We start from the raw sequence: 20,673 nt of genomic DNA, 5'->3' as shown, positions 1-20,673 counted from the left end.
AAAGGGCTGCACAGCATGAATAGGATTCCACTCCACAATAATGTAAAAATATATTTGGCACTCCAAAGTAGGTGCAAAGAATATAAGAATACTTTATTGATACGGGTTCTTCCACTTTATGGAAAAAGTGACGTTTTGGCCAATAACATGGCCTTCATCAATTCACACACTATGATCCAATATACATCTAATGATGTATGAATATTTCCTTTTAACTTGACATTTTATTTATGACATGAAGTATACTTTTTATTCAATTTCCACTTTCCCTTCCCCTTCCCCCTTTCTAATAACTCAATTGGTGGTGTACACCTTGTGAATATGTTCCATGAGTCTTGATTTTTTTTTTTTTTTTTTTTATAATATATTTGGATTTTTTCTCTCTTTTTTAACCTCTTCACACTCCCTCTCATCAAACACGTCCCCCTCATCAAACACGTCCCCCTCATCATACATCACCACTATCCTAGCCAAAGTCACACAAAAGCTTCTTCCCACAACCGCATACAAGACTTCTCCCGTGCTTCCCCCATACTCTGGAACTCTCTGCCGCAACACAACAGACTCTCACCATCAACGGAAACCTTCAGGAAGAACCTGAAGACCCTTGCAAACCAGACAGGCCCAAATGCATCTGCACTAATCCAGGGTGCAGCGGACCCAAGTAAAATGGCAGCTGGACAGGTGCATAAATACCAAATGAAACAGCCAGCCTACAATCAGGGATTGGCTGTGTGGTACACCAGTGCAGAAAAAATAATCCGCATGTGGCAGTGTTCACACAGGGAATGCAGGGCTTCTGGCTCACAACCTCTTAGTAACACCATATAGGGGGGCTGCCCAGTGCCAACTAGAATGCATCCCATGTGAACAGAGGCAACAAGTTTGCAGAACCTTTTGGGCCCAACTGCACCCTGGAAAAAATATAAAAAGTGCACAAAAAACATATCAATATATGTAAGGTATTGGTCGATATTAGGGCCTTAATACGGAAGCTGACAAACTGCGTCAATGTTCTTTACACTTGTCAGTCCCTACTGTAACATGAAAACCTCAAAAAGAGGAAAAAAAAATCCTCCAAAAAATTCAGTTACAAACCAGACAGGCCCAAATGCATCTGCACTAATCCAGGGTGCAGCGGACCCAAGTAAAATGGCAGCTGGAGGATTTTTTTGGAGGATTTTTTTTCATCTTTTTGAGGTTTTCATGACAGAACCTGGAGACCCACCTGTTCCAACAAGCCTACAGCCAGCAATGATCCTCGGTCTACTGAACCACCACACGACCTGCTCTACCCTCTCCTACTGTATCCTTACCCATCCCTGTAGACACTGAGCCCTTGCGGGCAGGGTCCCCTCTCCTTATGTACTTGTGTGTCCCTTGTCTTACACATGTTTACTGTACCTGTCTATATTTCCCCTTTTTACATGTAAAGCGCCATGGAATAAATGCTGCTATATAAATGCATAATAATAATAATATTGGAAACGTGATGATTTACCGAACTGTGACTGACTTTTGCCGACTTTGAGTAAAAATGCTCGTGAAAACGAATCTAAATGTGCTACGCTTGTGCCAAATGTCAGATTGGCGAATGTTTCCCGAACACGCTCTAGTGCTTAGCGCTCAGAGACATGGCCAAGGTCAAGAAGGATAAAACCGGACCACCAGTGACCAAGACACAATTTGCAACGTCAAGATTGGGCCAAGAAATAACTGAAGGCAAATTTTTCAAAGGTTTTATGGACTGATGAGAAGAGTGACTTTTGACGGACCACATAAATGGGCCCGTGGCTGGATCAGTCATAGTCCTCCTCTTTGACTCAGATATCAACAAGGTGCATATGGAGTACATCTTTGGACTGATATTATTAAGGCTATGTGCCCACATAGCGTTTAAAACCTGACTCCTGAAACCGGACTCCTTCCCAGAAAACGCGCGTTTTTTTCCGCACGTTTTCTGCGCAATTTCTTTTGCGGTTATCGCGTTTTTCCCGCGATTTTCAGGTGCAGAATTCTAGCACTTTTCCAAGCGATTTGACGCATCGCTTGGAATGTGATTGACAGGTTGGTCACACTCGTCAAATATAGTGTTTGACAAGTGTGACCAACTTTTTACTATTGAGGCTGCCTATGCGGCATCAATAGTAAAAGATAGAATGTTTAAAAATACTAAAAAAAAAATAAAAAATCGTGATATTCTCACCATCCGACGTCCCGTGCAGCCTTCCCAGGCCTCCGTGATGCTCCCGTTCCCAGTAATGCCTTGCGAGACCATTGATGACATGAGGTCTCGCGTTACTGTAGCGGTCTCGCAAGGAATAGGGACCGCTACAGTATCGCGGGACCGTGACATCACCAAAGGACTCGCAAGGCATTACTGGGAACATGAGCATCGCTGAGGCCCGGGAAGGCTGCGCGGGACGCCGGAAGGTGAAAATAACCCGATTTTTTTTTTTTTTTTTTTTTTTTTTTTTATTCTTTTTTTGACAGGGATATGGTACCCAGGGCCTGGAGGACAGTTTCCTCTCCTCCTGGCTGTGGGTACCATCTGCATATGAGCCGCTCACTTTGCGCATGGTGGGCATAGCCACATGCGGGAAGTAAGCGGATCTCATGCATTCCTATGGGTGCGGAAAAAAACGCATCATTAGCACAGTATGTGCGGAATGCCATAGGAATGCATGGGGTGCGTTCAGTATGAGTTTTTTAGCGTTTTCGCGCCGAAAATCGCGGCAAAAACGCTTAAAAAGCGCAACGTGGGCACACAGCCTAAAGATGAGCTAGTTGGAACATAAGAATTGAAAACAACTTCTAAACCTACTGTCAATTTTTAAAAGACACTTTATTCAAATCAGTGCTATAGGAAAAATGTGTATCTGATTCAAAGTCTCCATTGCTTGGCTGCCAGTAAAGGCCTTAATGATGGAAGAATGACATGGCCCCTTCCTTACCTGACCTAAACCCTATTTAGAACTTGTGAGCCCTTCTTAAATGGGAGATTTACAGTGAAGGATAACAGAACACCTCTCTGAACAGTTTCAGGAAGGCTGTGGTTGGTTTTGCCCAAAAAGTTGATGGTCAGCAGATTAAGGAACTGACAGACTCCTTGGCAGGAAAGCTTGTGACTGTTAGGCTGGAGTCACACACAACGAATAAAAAATCGGTCCCATTTTAACTGTCCGAAATCGCACAAGAGTATCTTAACCAGTGATCCGTTTTTTATGCGATTTTTTTTTTTCTTCATTGATGCGATTTTAATCGCATGTAAGGATCCTTTTGACATCCTTCTTGCGAGATTTTTGCGCAGGATAGCTAAATGGACATATAATGGAGCCCAATGACAGGTTTCCCCCCACAAACGAATTAATGGATCTAGACACATTAAATAAATAAATATATATATATATATATATATATATATATATATATATATATATATATATATATATATATACACACACTCTCACTGGCCACTTTATTAGGTACACCTGTCCAACTGTGTGTTAAGACTTAATTTCTAATCAGCCAATCACATGGCGGCAACTCAGTGCATTTAGGCATGTAGACATGGTCAAGACAATCTCCTGCAGTTCAAACCGAGCATCAGTATGGGGAAGAAAGGTGATTTGAGTGCCTTTGAACGTGGCATGATTGTTGGTGCCAGAAGGGCTGGTCTGAGTATTTCAGAAACTGCTGATCTCCTGGGATTTTCACGCACAACCATCTCTAGGGTTTACAGAGAATGGTCCGAAAAAGAAAAAAAATCCAGTGAGCGGCAGTTCTGTGGCCGGAAATGCCTTGTTGATGCCAGAGGTCAGAGGAGAATGGGCATACTGGTTCGAGCTGATAGAAAGGCAACAGTGACTCAAATTGCCACCCGTTACAACCAAGGTAGGCAGAAGAGCATCTCTGAACGCACAGTGCGTCGAACTTTGAGGCAGATGGGCTACAGCAGCAGAAGACCACACTGGGTACCACTCCTCTCAGCTAAGAACAGGCATCTGATGGCTACTTTCAGCAGGATAATGTGCCATGTCATAAAGCTCGAATCATCTCAGATTGGTTTCTTGAACATGACAATGAGTTCACTGTACTCAAATGGCCTCCTCAGTCACCAGATCTCAATCCAATAGAGCATCTTTGGGATGTGGTGGAACGGGAGATTCGCATCAGGGATGTGCAGCCGACAAATCTGCGCCAACTGTGTGATGCCATCATGTCAATATGGTCCAAAATCTCTGAGGAATGCTTCCAGCACCTTGTTGAATCTCTGCCACGAAGAATTGAGGCAGTTCTGAAGGCAAAAGGGGGTCCAACCCGTTACTAGCATGGTGTACCTAATAAAGTGGCCAGTGAGTGTATTTCATACATGTCATAGAGATATAGATATATATATATATATATATAATATATATATATATAATATTTATTTCTAATTCATACAGTTCTTAATTGCAGAATAGCCGCTGAAACATTAGCCGGCTTTTGTATAACATTCTCCTGCCCGACATGAAATGACACATGGTTTACATATAGTTAACAATTTCATTTCATGTTTTTTTTGTCTATCACTATTAATTATATGAGGGCTTGTGGGTAAAATTTTGGAGTTGTAGGGGTTCATTTAATGGGTTAATTCGTTGTATTAAATTGCGGGGACTCCCTGCAGCCTCAGTGACGTCAGTGGGAGTCCCTGCAATTTAATACAACGAATTAACCCCTTAAATGAACCCCTACAACTCCAAAATTTATTCTATGGGGCAGCTCACATCATGCGATTTTTGATCGGATCCGATCCTCGGGCCGAGACAATCGCAGGATTGCGCATTGCATTCGTCCGTTTTAATCGCCAGTGTGACTCCGGCCTTACTGAACAAAAGGCTCTCCAATATTTTTTGGGGGAAATGTCAGAAATCTATTTTAGTATCTTATTTGTTTTCACCTGTTAAAGTGAGAATAATAGACAAACAATTGAGATTTCATTTAGTTTCATAACAATTGTGCATAGAATAGTTGGCCAATAACTATACACACAGATATTCTCATGAAGACAAAACTTATTTTATTTAAATGTTCATTTATTAGATTTATTGACCTTTTTGGATTGACAGCACTGTAGTTGTTCAATAATAAAATTGTAAACCATACAAAATGCCTAATAATTGTGCACACGGCTTAGTTAATTCTTTTAACCTGTTTTTCATTGCAGATTTCTTTAGTAGCTACAGGCCCACTGACCAATTTGGCTCTCGCTGTAAGAATGGATCATACTTTCCCTAAGAAACTTTACAGCTTGTACATAATGGGAGGGAATATGGAATGTAAGTCACGGTATGGCTTGTTGTCATGTATTTTGTTTGTATGTTAGTACATTTAATATTGCTCATATATAAATGTAGGAAAAAGAAAAAACTTTTGGCATAGTGTCAGTTCAAAGAAGATTTATTACTCTCGGTAAGAAACTGTATTGTAAATATACTTTTTTTGATATCCAACAAACAAGAAAAATTGTTAGCCTTTAAAAGGTGTCACAGCTGCTAGATTACCTTGTTTCTCTCATTTTCTTAAATGGATAAAATTGCAAAGAACTTGTGAAAACCTGCAACTTTTGCAACTTACCTCTTATTTAGAATCATCTGTTCTCAAGAATAGAAATAATTTTAATGGTTAATTGCTCATTGCATAAGCTACTGGCCACATTTACAGTCAGTTAGGCTAGTTTCACACTAGCGTTTATTCCACGCAGTGCACGGCGCCGCTAAGCCCTGCCCCCTTCCGGCTCCCTGCCCGCCCCATCCGGTCATCACCGCCTACTGTCGCACATGGACGCTTGCGATCTGCGTACCCTATCTTAGCATAGAGTGTGCAGATCGTGCGCTGGCCGTGCGCTAGTAGGATTTTGGCGTGCGCTGCGCACTTTTGAAGGTGCGCCGAAATGCAACATGCTGCGTTCGGCGCACATGGGTGCACCTTCAAAAGTGCGCAGCGCACACCAAAATCCTACTAGCGCACGGCCAGCGCATGATCTGCACACCCTATGCTAAAGGTAGGGTGTGCAGATTGCAAGCGTCCATGTGCGATAGTAGGCGGCGATGACCGGATGGGGCGGGCAGGGGGCGGGGCTTAGCGGCACCGTGCGCTGCGTGGAATAAACACTAGTGTGAAATTAGCCTTAGTGATTTCTGGTCTCCTTGGCAAGAAGCATAGCGTTTACAAGCTATTTGCTATAAAGCATGCAAGTGCTGCTCTTAAGTTCAGTGGATGCTTAACCGTTAGTGACTGAGCCAATTTTGACATTAATAACGACCAGGCCAAAATTTTGAAATCTGACGTGTCAGTTCATATGTTAATTCCTCTGGAATAGAGATGGGGGAACCCAAACAGCAAAGTTCGGCACCCATACCGAACACCTACTATTTGGGCATGGACACCGAACACGGACTTCACCAGGAAGTCCTTGTTACTGTTCGGGTTCGGCTGCCCGAACACCAGGTGTTTGTCGCGCTGCCATGGGTATGACAGCACAGCAAACACTGTTTCTGATCGGGGGTGAAATCATCCACGCCGGTCAGAGATCCGCTGTTCCCACGCTGTCAAGACAGTGTGAGCGCTCAGCTGTGATCGGAGGTATAAAATTTACCTCCTGTCACTGGAGTCAGCTGATGGGACTACTGCTCCCATCATCTGACACCTGCATCTGCTAATAATAGTGAGAGCAGGAGCGGAAGATGGGAGTATTCATCAGCAGCTCCTGTGCTGTAAATAAATAATAATAAAAAAAAAAAACGGCGTGGGTTCCCTTGTATTTTTGCTAACCAGCCAGGCAAAATTCACAGCTCGGGGCTGCAACACTCAGCTGTCAGCTTCAGCAAGGCTAGTTATCAAGAATAGAGAGGTCCCCATGCTGTTTTTTTCAATTATTTAAATAAATAATTTAAAAAAAACAGCATGGGTCCTCCCCATTTCTGACAACGAGCTTGCTAAAGCAGACAGCTGGGAGCCGGTATTCTCGGGCTGGTAAGGGGCCATGGATATTGCCCCCCAGCCTAAAAATAGCAGCCCACAGCTGCCCAGAAAAGGCACATCTATTAGATGTGCCAATTCTGCCGTTTTGCCCAGCTCTTCCCACTTGCCCTGCAGCGGTAGCAAGTGGGGTTCATATTTGTGGCGTTGATGTCACCTTTGTATTGTCAGGTGACATCAAGTCCACGGCTTAGTGATGGCGAGGCGTCTAAGACACCTATCCATTACTAATTCTATGGTTGTATGGTAAATAAAGACACAGCCAGAATAGAGTCCTTTATTTGAAATAAGACTAAACACCGTTTTCCATTTTTATTTAAATGCCTAATTTCAGCGAAGCCCTCGTTCTCGTGTAATAAAAGTAAAATAAAAAAAAAAATATTTAATACCTCTCTGTCACGTCTGGGGGATAAACCGTTTTTAACCAGGACGTTGCCAAGATGTGACCGTCCAGGCTGAAAACCACTGGTGACTGAACTGCTGCGAGCGCGGCCTCAGAGCCCAGTGGTGACGTAATCAAGGTTACGTCCAGTCACTGAAGCTCCATTCCCAGCTGGGCTGAACTGTGGTGACCTCGGTAACATCTCCGCTAGCACTATGAGAAAAACTTTCGTGTTGGGAAGCAAAATGAACAAAAAGCATCAATTCAGGAATTTTTTTTTTATGCCGTTCCGCGTGTGGTAAAATTGAAAGGCTGCTTTATTTTTCAAGTCAGTATGTTTACAGCAATACCACATTTATATTTTTTTATGTTTTGGTGCTTTTACACAATAAAAACTATCTTATAGAAAAAAATATTTTTTGCATTGCTTTATTCTACTTTTTTCTACTTTTTTTTACTTTGTCTCACTATGGGACTTTCACTTTTTGCAGTCTGATCGCTTGTAAAGCATAGGAATGCATGAGCATTCCTATGCTTTACAAACTGTCAGCTCTGTACTGACAGACAAACTTGCAGACATGCTTTGAGCTATCTCATGATGACATCAGGTCACCATGGCAATTATCGGCGCTTTGCGATGACGTGATTGGGGTGCCGATCGGAGAGCGGAGGGGGCCCCCTTACTCTGCTTGCCTGTTTAATACTGAGATCGATATCGATTGCAATGTTTAGGGAGTTAAAGTGCCTGGAGCGGTGTGGTCACCGCTTCTGCAGTGAGTGCCGGCTTTCAGCTGATTTTGTGTGTGAGCAATCACCATGACGTATCCATACATCCAAGGTCATTAAGTACCAGGCGACCTGGATGCTTGGATACGTCAAGTAGTAAAGAGGTTTAAAGCTGGATTCATAAAGCATTACACACACTGAATATTTGCAACAGATTTTTCTACAGAGAAAAACTGTTGGCAGGAAAAATGCTGCATAAATATTCACTTTTTTATTCATTTATACTTCTTTTTTTTCCCATACATTTGAATGGGTGCAAAAGTTGCAAAAACATGCTGCAGATACTATAAAATACTGTGGTTTTTTTGTTTTAACGGCAAAAATTCACCATGTCAGTAAGCTCAAATACAGTCATTTTTTGTTGTCATTTTCTTTTTATTAGTTCAAGAACACTGCAGCCCCCTTAGTTAATTTAAAGTCTGTAGTTAAATATTGAAAAGAATAGATGTACAGAATTTCAGTTTTTAGCAGTTTTGCTGTTGTAGCGTTGTTGGGGTCAGTGACTTACTTTTTTATTTTTTGAGTGCAGTCTGCTGTTAGTATGTCATTTTTTTTCATAGTCTTCTTCAGGGGATGGTTGTAAAATTTGTGGCCTGTGGGGCAATCACAAAGCAGTGGCTCACGAGTTGTGGCAGCCCACCTTTAGCCTGCTTAACTCTGGCCACAGTGTAATAACTTGCAGGAGGGATATTTGTCACCACGGAGCAGGCAGACCAACAGTGAAAGGGGAGGTTTATTTACAGGGAGTAATACTGGTAAACATACAGTATAACAGAGAAAATGCTGTAAAAGGTTATATCAGGAACTGGAGAAGTATAAGGGGTGCAAACAACAAGAAGCTATTCTCTTATGGGGAAGAAACTTATCAGTTCCTGGAGATCTTGATTGCAGAGATCACTGGTCTCCAACGTAGGCACCGAAGCACAAGCGGTGCTTGATGTCCTCTGTCTCTGGAGTCCTGGGTATAGTCCAACTGTAGTATGGGGGGTTAACGTGGGAGCCTAAGGGTTATGCGGATGGCGGTATCCCCCTGTACTTAAGATCCTTCCCTCTGCTGCAACAGCGGCATACTCTTCACGGGGTCAGGGGCTCTGCCTGGGACAGTCTCTCTTGGCAGGTCAGCGTCACGTTATGGTACATCCCTTGGTCACAGGGAAACATCTCAGGGTAAGGTAGGGTCTCTCTGCAGGGGAGCATCTTGTCAAGGTACGTGGTCTGTCGGTGTGACAAAGTCTCTACAAGGAGGGGAGCAACCAGCTTTCCAGACGGGGCGGTGACAGGCTTCTCGTACTTACACTCTTGCTCGCTGTCCACCGCCTGTGTCCGCAGTCCCTCAGTCTCCAGCAGCTGCACCCTTCTCCTCTCCCCTCCTGTGTCAGCATCCTCTCTGCTCCCACCCCTGCGCGGCTCTGCTGAAAGCGCGCGCAATTCTCCCGCTCCCAGTCGTGCCCTCTTCCTGTTCCTGCAAACAGTCCCATCCTCCAAAGCATCCCCCAGGGAACCTAATGACCTGCTCGATGGTTCCGGGCACGGAGCTAGGAAGGCAACTCCCCCTCGGCTCCTCCGGTGCTTCACCCCCTTACAACTACATGAAAGCAGCAGTGGTAAAAGGCTTTCAAAATAACAGTGGCTGGTACATGGATACAGGAACAGAACAGAGCTTACTACACAGAAACAGGAACAGAATGGAGCTTAGTGAATAGAAACAAGAGCAGAGCCTACTGCATAGATACAGGATCAGAAATGAGCTTACTGCTTAGATATGGAAACAGAACTGAGCCTACCACATAAGTACAGCAACAGAACTGCGCTTACTACAGAAAAGTGGAAACATGATGGCAGAATAAAAAGTCTGCTTATTAGAAATTGCTAATTATTCTCATAGCTTTTCCTAATTCATCAAACAGCAAGTTTTGTTGAGAAAAACTGAACACTATACTAAAGTTATATAGTGAGGCCCTTTTGCACATCACCCATTTTCATCACACATTTTTGAAAACTTTATTTTAAGCTTAAAAAAAATATACATTGTGGGAAATAAGTATTTGATTCCTTACTGATTTTGTAAGTTTGCCAACTGACAAAGACATGGACAGTCTATAACTGTAAGGGTAGGTTAATTTTAACATTGAGAGATAGAGTGTCAAAAATAAAATCCAGAAAATCACATTGTATAAATTCTATACGTTTATTAGCATTTTTCAGTGGCAGTGAGAAATAAGTATTTGATCCCCTACCATCCATTAAGAGTTCTGGCTCCTACAGACCAGTTACTTGCTCCTAATCAAGTCGCTACCTGCATTAAAGACAGCCGTCTTACATAGTCACCTTTATTAAAGACTAATGTCCACAGACTCACTTAATCAGTCAGACTCTAACCTCTACAACATGGGTAAGACCAAAGAACTTTATAAGGATGTCAGCGACAAGATCATAGACCTGCACAAAGCTGGAATGGGCTGCAAAACCATAAGTAAGACGCTGGGTGAGGAGACAACTGTTGGTGCAATAGCAAGAAAATGACAGTCATTTTGTATTTCTTCCAATCGACATCGATCTGGGGCACCATGCAAAATCTCACCTTGTCTTTTATGGAATAAAATTCTTGGACTTATGTGCGCTGCTAAACAAGATACCAAATCCAGGTTACGTAGATAGATTAATCATTTATTTCCCAACGCGTTTCGAAGTGCATAAGACTTCTTCCTCAGGGGATGACATCTTTGACTGGTCTCCCTGAGGTCAGTGATTGTTTTGTGATGTTGGTCTACTAGGCATTGCTCCCACCTAGCCAGAATCCTACTTCACACTGATGAGGGGCAACACCCCGAAACAGCTGTCAGTGGATGGATACCTGGCCTTGGTATTTCCCTTGTCATATCTGTAAACTTGTAAAGAGCTGGTTATTGACTTAAAGGGCCACTTAATATGGTGGTAATGGTGGTTTCCGAAAGGAGTCACTCCTTGGCTGGGTCCTTCCCTGGAGGAAGTTCTGGCTAGTCCCGTGTTTGAGACTCTTAAATGAGGCTGCAGGACTTTATTTGCAAAAACTTTTTTTTCAGATGCAATAACTGCATTATATTTTGTTGCCTCTAATGTAAAATCATGTTACTGATAACATTGTTTTTCTTTAGCAAGAGGAAATACTTCAGCTTGTGGAGAATTCAACTTCCTTGCAGACCCAGAAGCTGCGTACATTGTCCTCAATGATTACTTATGTACAACCTATATTGCTACATGGGAATTTTCATGTCGTCATAAACTCTCATGGGTAAGAAATCTAAAAATTCATATATCAAATGTACATTAACAATGGTTCTTAACAGGTTACAGGGAAACATCAGATCATACGCTATTGTAGTCACCTGACCACTGCAATTACAGGTTCTATTGGTCCTCTGGCAAGAACAAGGGTACATTTCCTCATGATGTTGGTGCAGACCTCCAGTGTAGCCTGACCTGGATCCATGGCAGTAACAGCAGTTGACTATCTCTGAATTGGCTATTTTCACTCCATCAATATCCCCAATTGTTTTTATTTAGTCAAGACAACCTCTTTAACCCCTTCCTGGCATCCACCATACATGTACAACGGATGAATTGTGCAGCCAGCATTCATTATTTAAGTGGTTTTCCAGCCTTGGGGTACAAGTCTACACTCACTCTATGTCTGCGCTCTCTGAGGAATCTTCTGTGCTGGCAGCGGGTGGTCATGTGACCGCAAGTATTCGATTAGCATACTTCCAGCCACATTCCGACTAGACATGAATTGAGGAAGGCCCCACACATCTAGTCAGCATGTGTCTGCATGTATGTCAATCGCATAATTGCAAGGCTAGCTTCACACTAGCGTATGGCCGAGCTGCTGAGGGATGCGGACTTCCTCCGTAAAGCTCCGCCCATGGCTGCACCTCCTCCAGTCAGCTCCACCTACGTTGGCATGCAGCGTGCGTACCCTATCTTTAGCATTGGGTACGCAGGCCGTGCAGATGTATGCGGATGCCTCCGCATGCGTCATTTTGACAGTGCGGCGAACGCACCAAAATGCAACTCATTACATTCGGCACAGGTTGCCGCACCGTCAAAATGACGCATGAGGAGGCATCCGCATACATCGGCACTGACTGCGTACCCAATGCTAAAGATAGGGTATGTATGACGACGTAGGCGGAGCTGACCGGATGAGGTGCGGCCATAGGCGGAGCTTCACAGAGGAAGTCCACATCCCTCCGCAGCTCGGCCATACGCTAGTGTGAAACTAGCCATATTTGCTGTCACGTGCCTGCCCGCTCCCGGTGCCGGCATCAGAGAATCCTTACAGTACAGAGTGTACGCACTGTGTGGATAAACAAGTCTCAGGTCACAAAGAGTGTCTGCATACTTGTACCATAAGGCCAGACAATACTTTTATTGCTTCTAGCAGAGACTTCACATAGCTCTGAAACTGGTATTTAACGCCTTTAATCTCAGTGTCAAACACTAGCAGCGATTCTCCTGGCCTTCAGAATCAGGTACCTATCACCCGCCCCTGTGATGCCATGTCAGCCATGGGCATGCTGAAAGTTGTACGCTGAGCTACATAGACGATCATTTCCACTATTTACTGCAATTATGAAGTATTAATTATAATTATTTTATTTCTACAGTGCTAACATGTTCCATGGCACTTTACAAATGAGAGGGTACAAGTACTGCTGCTTGTAAAACGAACACTGAAATGATCAGAGGTTAAAGTTCCCTATGGTGACTAAAGTAGGCTGAAAAGTGAAGAAATAAGTTTTAGAAACTATAAAAAAATAAAGAAAACATTAAAAAATGTAATCACACCATTCTTCTCATTTAAAAAGTAAAGAGATAAGAAATACATATATTTGGTATCCCCCACATCCTCAAATTCTAATCTGTCAAAATCTAAAATTATTTAACCAGTATGCTAAAAGATGAAAGACAAAAACATTGAAATGCGAGAATTGCCATTTTTTGGTTGCCACTCCCCAACCCCCCAAAAATGCAGTAAAAAGAGATCAAAACAGTGTATGTATCCCAATAATAAGGTCAATTCGCCATGCGTAAAAAAGCACCATCCTCAGAATAATTAAAATACTTACATGTATCAGAAAATTGAGATAAAAAAATATATTTTTATTTTACAATTTTTTTACACCATTTAACCTCTTCACCACTGAACAATTTTTTGTTTTTGCTTTTTCCTCCTCTTCTAAGAGCCATAACTTTTTTATTTTTCTGCCTACATATCCATTTGAGGCTTGCCTTTTGTGAGACGAGTTAAAGTTTTGAGTGACATCTCTCATTTTATGATTTGATGCACTGGAAAGCGGGAAAAAAAGTAGTTTGTTGAAATTGCCGGAAAAAAGCGCAATATACCATGTTTAATTTGTATAGTTTTTTTACTTAAATGTTGAAAAGATTTTAAGAAATTGGTAAAGGAAAAACAAAAAACTTGTGTTGCCATTTTCAATCTTTGGAATACAGTGCTGTGTGATGACTTATTTTTTGCGCCCTGAGTTGACATTTTTACTGACACCATTTTGGGGTAGATACAATGTAGCCTCTTGTTGCATTTTTTGTGGAGGCCCCCCGAAAAAATCTGATGAGAAAGATGTGGGCTCAGCATGTGTGGCCGCATCAAAGTCAGGAACACAACATATTATGTAAATGTACGTCATATGTTGTGATGGAGTTAAAACAAAGCAAAAAAGAATACAATTTTGTAATCACAGTAATCATACTGACCTGGAAAGTCATGATACCAGGTAGTTTTTTTACTTCACAATGAAGGACGTGAAAAGAAGACAAAAAAAGACAATTCACCATTGCACCACACTATGTTCCCTGGTTTTAAGCACAGTCGGTGGTAAAATAAGTGGTGTCATTCAAAACGACAACTTGTCCCACAAAAAACAAACCCAGATATGTATGCCAATGAAAAAAAATTATGACCTTTGGAATAAAAAGAAGAAGAAATGAAAATGCAAATATGAACAATGGCTGCAGTGGGAAGAAGTTAGTTTTTCATTATTTTGCAATCTTAGGTGCTAAAAGTAAGGATAAAAGCAAAATGTACTGCTAAAGTAGTAAGACACGGATATGGGGAGATTCACATAAATATAGTTTTGCAAAAGTACATGATCTTCATACTTCATGATACCTCATGATTTCTGTTTTGATCACACAGGAGTGGTATGATGAATGGGTGAATATGGGCACCCAGAAATCAGACTTTATAAAGAAGATCTATGCCCACAGCTTGCAATACTCCAGGAGTGAGAAGGAGCAGAAGGCCATTGTGGATGGACCTGGATTTGTTCCCTGTGATTCTTTTGCAATGGCAGCAGCCATTGATGGCAGTATAGTTTCAAAAGTCATTGAATGCGCTGTGACTGTGGAGCTCTCTGGAAAATTTGCTCGGGGAATGATGGTGCTGGATTTAATTGAAGATCTTAAGAAAACACACAAGGCCTTTGTGATCAATGGATGTGATATGGAAAAGTTTACAGCACTTATGGAATCCTCTATCAAATAAATAATCTGGTTGTGTTGTATATGTAACATAGGCACTTTAATAGGCTTCCTGTGCAATAGATTCTGTATCAGACTAGGCTTGTTCACAATGGAATCCTTTATACTTAGTAATCAGAATTAAAGTGCATATGATTATAAGCTGCTCGCATTCTTTGTTCTCAGTTCATTTGCAGGAAACTCTAAATGAAGACTCACACTATGCTAAATCCCCACCTGAAAGCTTTCCTCTCTCTTTTATACATTTGGGTATTTGGACCCTGATTGATTAAGACTTTCATGCACCAATGGTATTTCATACATCATCAATGATGGGTGTGCAGAAATAAGATGCACCAAATTCATTAAGAGGCTTGCACTACTTTCAGTGAATTTTGCACATCTTCTCAGTGCCATGTGCCTCTCCAAAAATATTATTTCTGGCTCTATTGATGAATTTGATGGGCACCCTAAGCCACAACCTATACCACTCTGACGTTTCCCAACTCCACCCTTGTTGCTTGAAACTGGTTTGAAAAGGTGAAAAGTTGCAACATTTTTGAACAACTTCTCTTTGCTCTCAAAAGTTGTGACTTTTCAAAGTAGTATACATCTGTTTTTTGGCAAATACACTTTGATGAATTACTCCCATAATTTCTTACTAGGGCAAAATTATAACATGTTGCATATTATAAAGTGTCAGCACCTTATATTGTGACAAATTTACATCAGCATTGAACTCCCTTAATGTTAACTAATGAACAAAAAATAAAATGGATTTAAAACCTAATCAAAACTGGAGTAAATGGATTTATTCTTATACATCATTTATCTACTTTGTCACCTATTACATTCCATGATACAGAAAAAATGTGTCAACATGAATCTGGAAGAACTTTGGCTTTTTTTTTAAACCTGAAAAATAAGAAACAGGACTTTGTCTACAATATAGCTACCATACTTGTTTCAAATAAGGCTAGTTTATATCTCTAACACTTAGAGGTTATTCCCAGGGCTGCCATCAGGGCATTACTGCTCTGACTGGTGTATGGGGCCCGATGATCAGAGGGGACCCGCATTGGGCACCATCTCTTCTGTTCACCAGGCCCTAGTGGCAGGCTTCTGCCGCTGCAGTAACTGAACCTGCATCCGAGACGCAGGTTCAGTTAAACTCTATTGCCGTGCGTCCTGCACGGCAATAGTTAAAAGCCGCTAGCCAATCGGAGACTGGCAGCTGACATCACTGCACACATTGCCAGCGTATGACGTCATTATCATTCGCCATCGAGTTGGCACTCAAATGCCTGTGGTGGACGTCAGCACCGGACCGTGGCCAGGTAAGGAAAAAAGTGTTTTTTCATTTTTATTGAAAGCGGCAAGCCCGGGGCAGGATGGGAGATATGGGGGGCAAGATGGGAGACATGGAAGGCAGGATGGGAAGCACAGGGGGCAGGATGGGATACATGGGGCAGAATGGAGACAAGGGCCAGCATTTAGACAAGGGGCAGGATGTAAAAACAATGGTGCAGAATGGTGACACAGGTGCAGGATGGAGACAGATGAGGCAGGAATATGGGGCAAGATGGAGACAGATGGGGCAGGATCATGGTTCAGGATCATGGGACAGATGTGGCAGGATGGGGAGATTATATGGGGGCAGAATGGATACTCATGAGGGCAGGATGGGAGAACATATGGCTGGAGTCAGGAATGAGATACACAGGCCAGGATGGAGGATATTTTTACAATAGGGGCTAATTAAGGCATATAATTACTGTAGTGTATTAATTTTTTTGAGGATACTGTCTTAAATGGGGGGCAGTCCTGTTCCTGTGCAGAGCAACACTATGTTGCCTTCTTTTCTTCATCTGATATAGTGTAGAAGTTGGGAAAAAATTAAGTAATGTGTTATGCAAGCGAAGCTTTAGATAACTGTGTTATTTCCTACAGAGATGAGCCCTGGCTGGAAGACGTCATGGTGGTCTGTGCTGGATGAAGATGAAAATCAAAGATGAAGGACTTCACCTAGAGACATCACTGGTGAGTCAGTGTGTTACCTGTACACTGACACTATATACAGAGTTCCTGTGTACAATGTCACCAGTGATCACCATATTACATGTACACTGGCACTATATACAGAGGTTCTGTGTACAATGTCACCAGTGATCATTTTATTACCATTACACTGACACTATATACAGAGCTCCTGTGTATAATGTCACTGGTGATCATTGCATTACCTTTACACAGACACTGCATACTAAGTACAGATCTCTTGTGTATAATGGCACTTATGGTGACAATATTGTGTTTTTTTATTAATGATCAGTATTGTAGCATTCAGTCGCCATCTGGTTGTAATATGTGGTCTGGTCATGGTGTGGTGGTATTTGTCCCTTGTATGTGCTATTATTCGGTCACTGTGGTGGTAACATGTGGTCTGGACATGATGTGGCTGTATTTGTTCCTTGTATGTGGTATTATAGGTCACTATGTGGTGGTAATATTGTGTCTGGTCATGGTGCGGTTGTATTTGTCCCTTTTGGATGTGATATTATTGGTCATATTAAAAATTGAAAAATAAATAAAAATATACCTAAATTGTATTGCATATTTGAGTAGAGTAGGGCCCAGCCAAAAGAGTCTATCTTCTCGTGGTGGCAGATTAAAAAAAAATCTTTTGGCTAAAACAAGAGCTGCTGGCTATATGTGTGATCTGGTGATGGGAACTGTTAATGTGTGATTGGTGAGAAGTGGAGTTTTTCCAAGAGAGAGCGGTGGGACTGTGGACAGTTCGAGGGGTGGAGCCAGGACGGAGTCTCATGGGAGTCTGGAAAATTTTGCCTGTATGGGTCCCTGAAATTCCCAGTGGCAGCCCTGGTTGTTCCCAACTCTCAACTCATCAAGTTATCTTCTATCCATAGGTTGGGTATCTTTATGATCTCTGGTGGTTCAACTGAATGCGGCTCTGAAATGCCCCAATAGAATAGAGCGGTGTCCACTTTGAGTGCTGTATTAAACTATCTCCAGCATTCCCATTGACTGTAAGTGAAGTTCCATTGCAAAGACCTGTTCTCAGTAATTGTGGTGGTCAGATGAGTCAAACTCCCTCCAGCGATCAGCAAGTTATCACATATTCACATATCCTGTGTATAGGTGGTACAATATGTTCCTCAGCTAAAGCAATCCCTTTTAAAGGGTCTATAAGCACAAAATGATAGTTCACACTAAGCACTGGTGCAGCGTTCCATTCTTAGTATGACCAAAACAGTTTAGTGCAACTTTTCTCCTACTTGCTTTGTATAATTTTCTGCACTCCTATGCCTTGATTGACAGCCCTGGCTTCAAAGGAGTCAGAGGAGGATGGTGGTAGATGGGTATTGGGTAACTGAACTGCTTCGTCATGTTAAAGGTGTACAAACTGCATATGGGTCGCCCTCCCAGGGCTGTGGGGTACTCGGTACCGGGCCGTTATCAGTGGGATGTGTCACAGCAGCAGTGACCCGGACCGTGGCCCTGGGCGCCCAAGTAATGGGGAAATTGTGTATGGTGGAATGTAGTTAGATAAATAGTTCGTGACGCCACCCGTGGTGTTCGGCAAGTGAGATGTTAGGCCGACGCTGCTTGCAGATCCTCTGGGGCTGGTGATGGGTTGCAGCAGAGATGTAAAAGCTCCCCACAGGTGGAGCTGTAGCCCCAGGGCAGTGTGGATGTAGGGAGAGGTGCAGGTGGTGTAGAAGCTGGTACCCACATGTAGTGGTGCTGAGTGTGTTGGCGCAAGAATCAATGGAGGACACCAGGGCTTGTAGTTCCAAAGCTTTACTCAGTCTGTAGTACACACACAGGTGCCGGTCTCCGTGCCATGTCCTCCGGGTCAGGGACTCAGCCAACCTCCAGGCAAGATGGAATGCTCCCTTCCAACGCTCCGCCAACATGTGCCTTTCTGATCGTCTCCTCTTATAGCGCCTTTTAGTGTGAAGATCTCCTAGTACTGAGTTACACTGGAGTTCCTCTGTTATGAATGAGTCACCGAAGGAGGAAAAAACAAAAATACAAGCTAAGTCCAGAAAACGGGAGAGGTTGGTAGCTATCGGATTGCAGACCCCTGATCCTATCCACAACAACTAACAGTAGCCGTGGGGGGTTCCTTCGATGCCCTAGACCCCTCCATCACAGCCGGAGAACTAAATAGGCCTAAAGAAAGAAAGGGGAAATCTAAACTGCCCCAGAGCAGACCCCATAGCAATAGGCAGCCCCCAACATATAATGACGGTGAAGCAAGTTGAAAACACTAACACAGATAGAAAGATAGGTTGAGCAAACGATGGGGCCCAAGCTAACTAAAAAGGACAGGATAGAAAAGCTGCTGTCTGCAATCCGTAAAAAACCCTACCAAAAAATGTCCCAACCGTCTGATAGGAAAAACAGGCCCTGAAGTCGCTAGGACTTCAAAAAGACTATATCAGCACTCAGGTAAATTCTGAAGACAGAGCAAAGAGACAAACTGATCAGAGACAAAAATGGAACTCAGCACACCCCCGACAGGGGATGGCTGAACTCCAAAAAACAAGGTAAACAATACAAAACTAATAAGTTCAATAGCAGAGTAAAAACTTATCTTTGGGAAGCAGGAATCAGACTGGTCTCCAAGAATCCATCAGAGAAATCACCAGCGACTCAGAAGGGCGTCGGCTGCCTTATATCCAGTCAGAAGTTCCTGATACCCAGTCATCATCTACCAGATCAGGTGTTTGGTAATCAGTCTCACTACCTTCCTTCACCAGAAGAGGGAGTTCATCAGACATCGGCGGTGAAGGGGAAAATGAACTCACAACATTCCTCCTAAAAGATGTTCCCAAGAACTCTACTTGTACGGCAGACAGCTGTAGCCTGCTTCGGGGACTCCTTACTCCTGAGTCCCGGCTCTCTATCCATGTTGCTGTTGTGCCCCCAAGTCTTAGATGGGAGTAGTGCATTTACAGCCCACTACTCCACCGGTGTCTGCTGCAGAACCATTAGTGTCCATACAACCTCGGGGACCTGGCCCCGGCCTTGCGCTTAGAACTTCTAGGCAGGGTTCTCTTTTAACCCATGTCCTCTGTGTTCTCTTATTCTCCTACGTTCCGTACTTGTCTTTCTTTCCTATGGAAGCTCAGGCTTCAGTTCAGTGTCTTTCTACTTCTTTCGTTTCATGTGCCAGCAGACCCGGGTCACTCAGGTCTGCTGCAGCACTCCTTCCTCCATCCCTCTCTCAGGGATCTTCTTTCCTCACTCCTCTCTGAGTGACTCTCTCCCTCAGTCTCTCCGACTGACTGACTACTGACAACTGACCTCAATCCTAAACCCTAAACCTCCCACTCTTTTCAACTCCACCCACCTCCCAGCATGTTTCGTGTTCCAAGCAGGGAGCCACCAAAGGTGCTCTGCTACACTCTAAGCAAGAGCCGCAATGTGGCTTTGCTGAACTACCCTGTTGTGTGGGGTGTGAGTGTTGGAGCGTGGTCAGGAGTTCCCACCTTACCTGGATGGTGGGGCACTACACCTTAAGAGAAGGTGCAGTACCTCTGTGGCGACTGAGCCTCAGGGGCGCCACACATGTTTTTTTTCAACAGTCGACAATAATACAGAAACATCAGTGCATCAAACTGTCAGGACTCTGCTTTGTAGATGATTAAACTGATTCATGTTTTGTATTTTTACGAAACTGTGTCAAAAAAATAAATATTTCTATATATAATATTTCTCATGAGAAATAATGAATGCGATATATACATAATATGCATAGTCTATAATTTTACAATAACCCTGAATATTAAAACATTTTATTGTATTAAGCTTAATGCAGGGCTCCTCCTAGGCGTGTATGTTTCTTCAAAGCTCGCTACATACAGTATACTATGTAAAGCATATGTATTTCCTGCCAGAGAACTGTAAACATTCAGGACTACATTAAAGGC

At 42.9% G+C, this 20,673-nt stretch overlaps 1 protein-coding gene across 7 annotated transcripts in view; it reads left to right on the top strand.

The window, feature by feature from the left end:
* LOC141052858 (nucleoside hydrolase-like) overlaps nt 1-14,875 on the top strand; it is a 74,312-nt gene extending 59,437 nt beyond the window's left edge. For all 7 annotated transcript variants that reach the window (XM_073550167.1, XM_073550169.1, XM_073550171.1 and 4 more), the window contains 3 exons: nt 5,213-5,324; nt 11,329-11,465; nt 14,391-14,875. In XM_073550167.1, coding sequence (XP_073406268.1) covers nt 5,213-5,324; nt 11,329-11,465; nt 14,391-14,738 — 597 coding nt within the window. In that variant the 3' untranslated portion in view covers nt 14,739-14,875. The remainder of the gene's footprint in view (nt 1-5,212; nt 5,325-11,328; nt 11,466-14,390) is intronic.
* Nucleotides 14,876-20,673: the final 5,798 nt, after the last annotated feature.

Source organism: Dendrobates tinctorius, unplaced genomic scaffold (assembly GCF_039654945.1).
Source record: "Dendrobates tinctorius isolate UK_male_01 unplaced genomic scaffold, ASM3965494v1 ptg000163l, whole genome shotgun sequence".
Classification (NCBI taxonomy): domain Eukaryota; kingdom Metazoa; phylum Chordata; class Amphibia; order Anura; family Dendrobatidae; genus Dendrobates; species Dendrobates tinctorius.
This window is presented reverse-complemented; position numbering and strand designations above follow the sequence as displayed.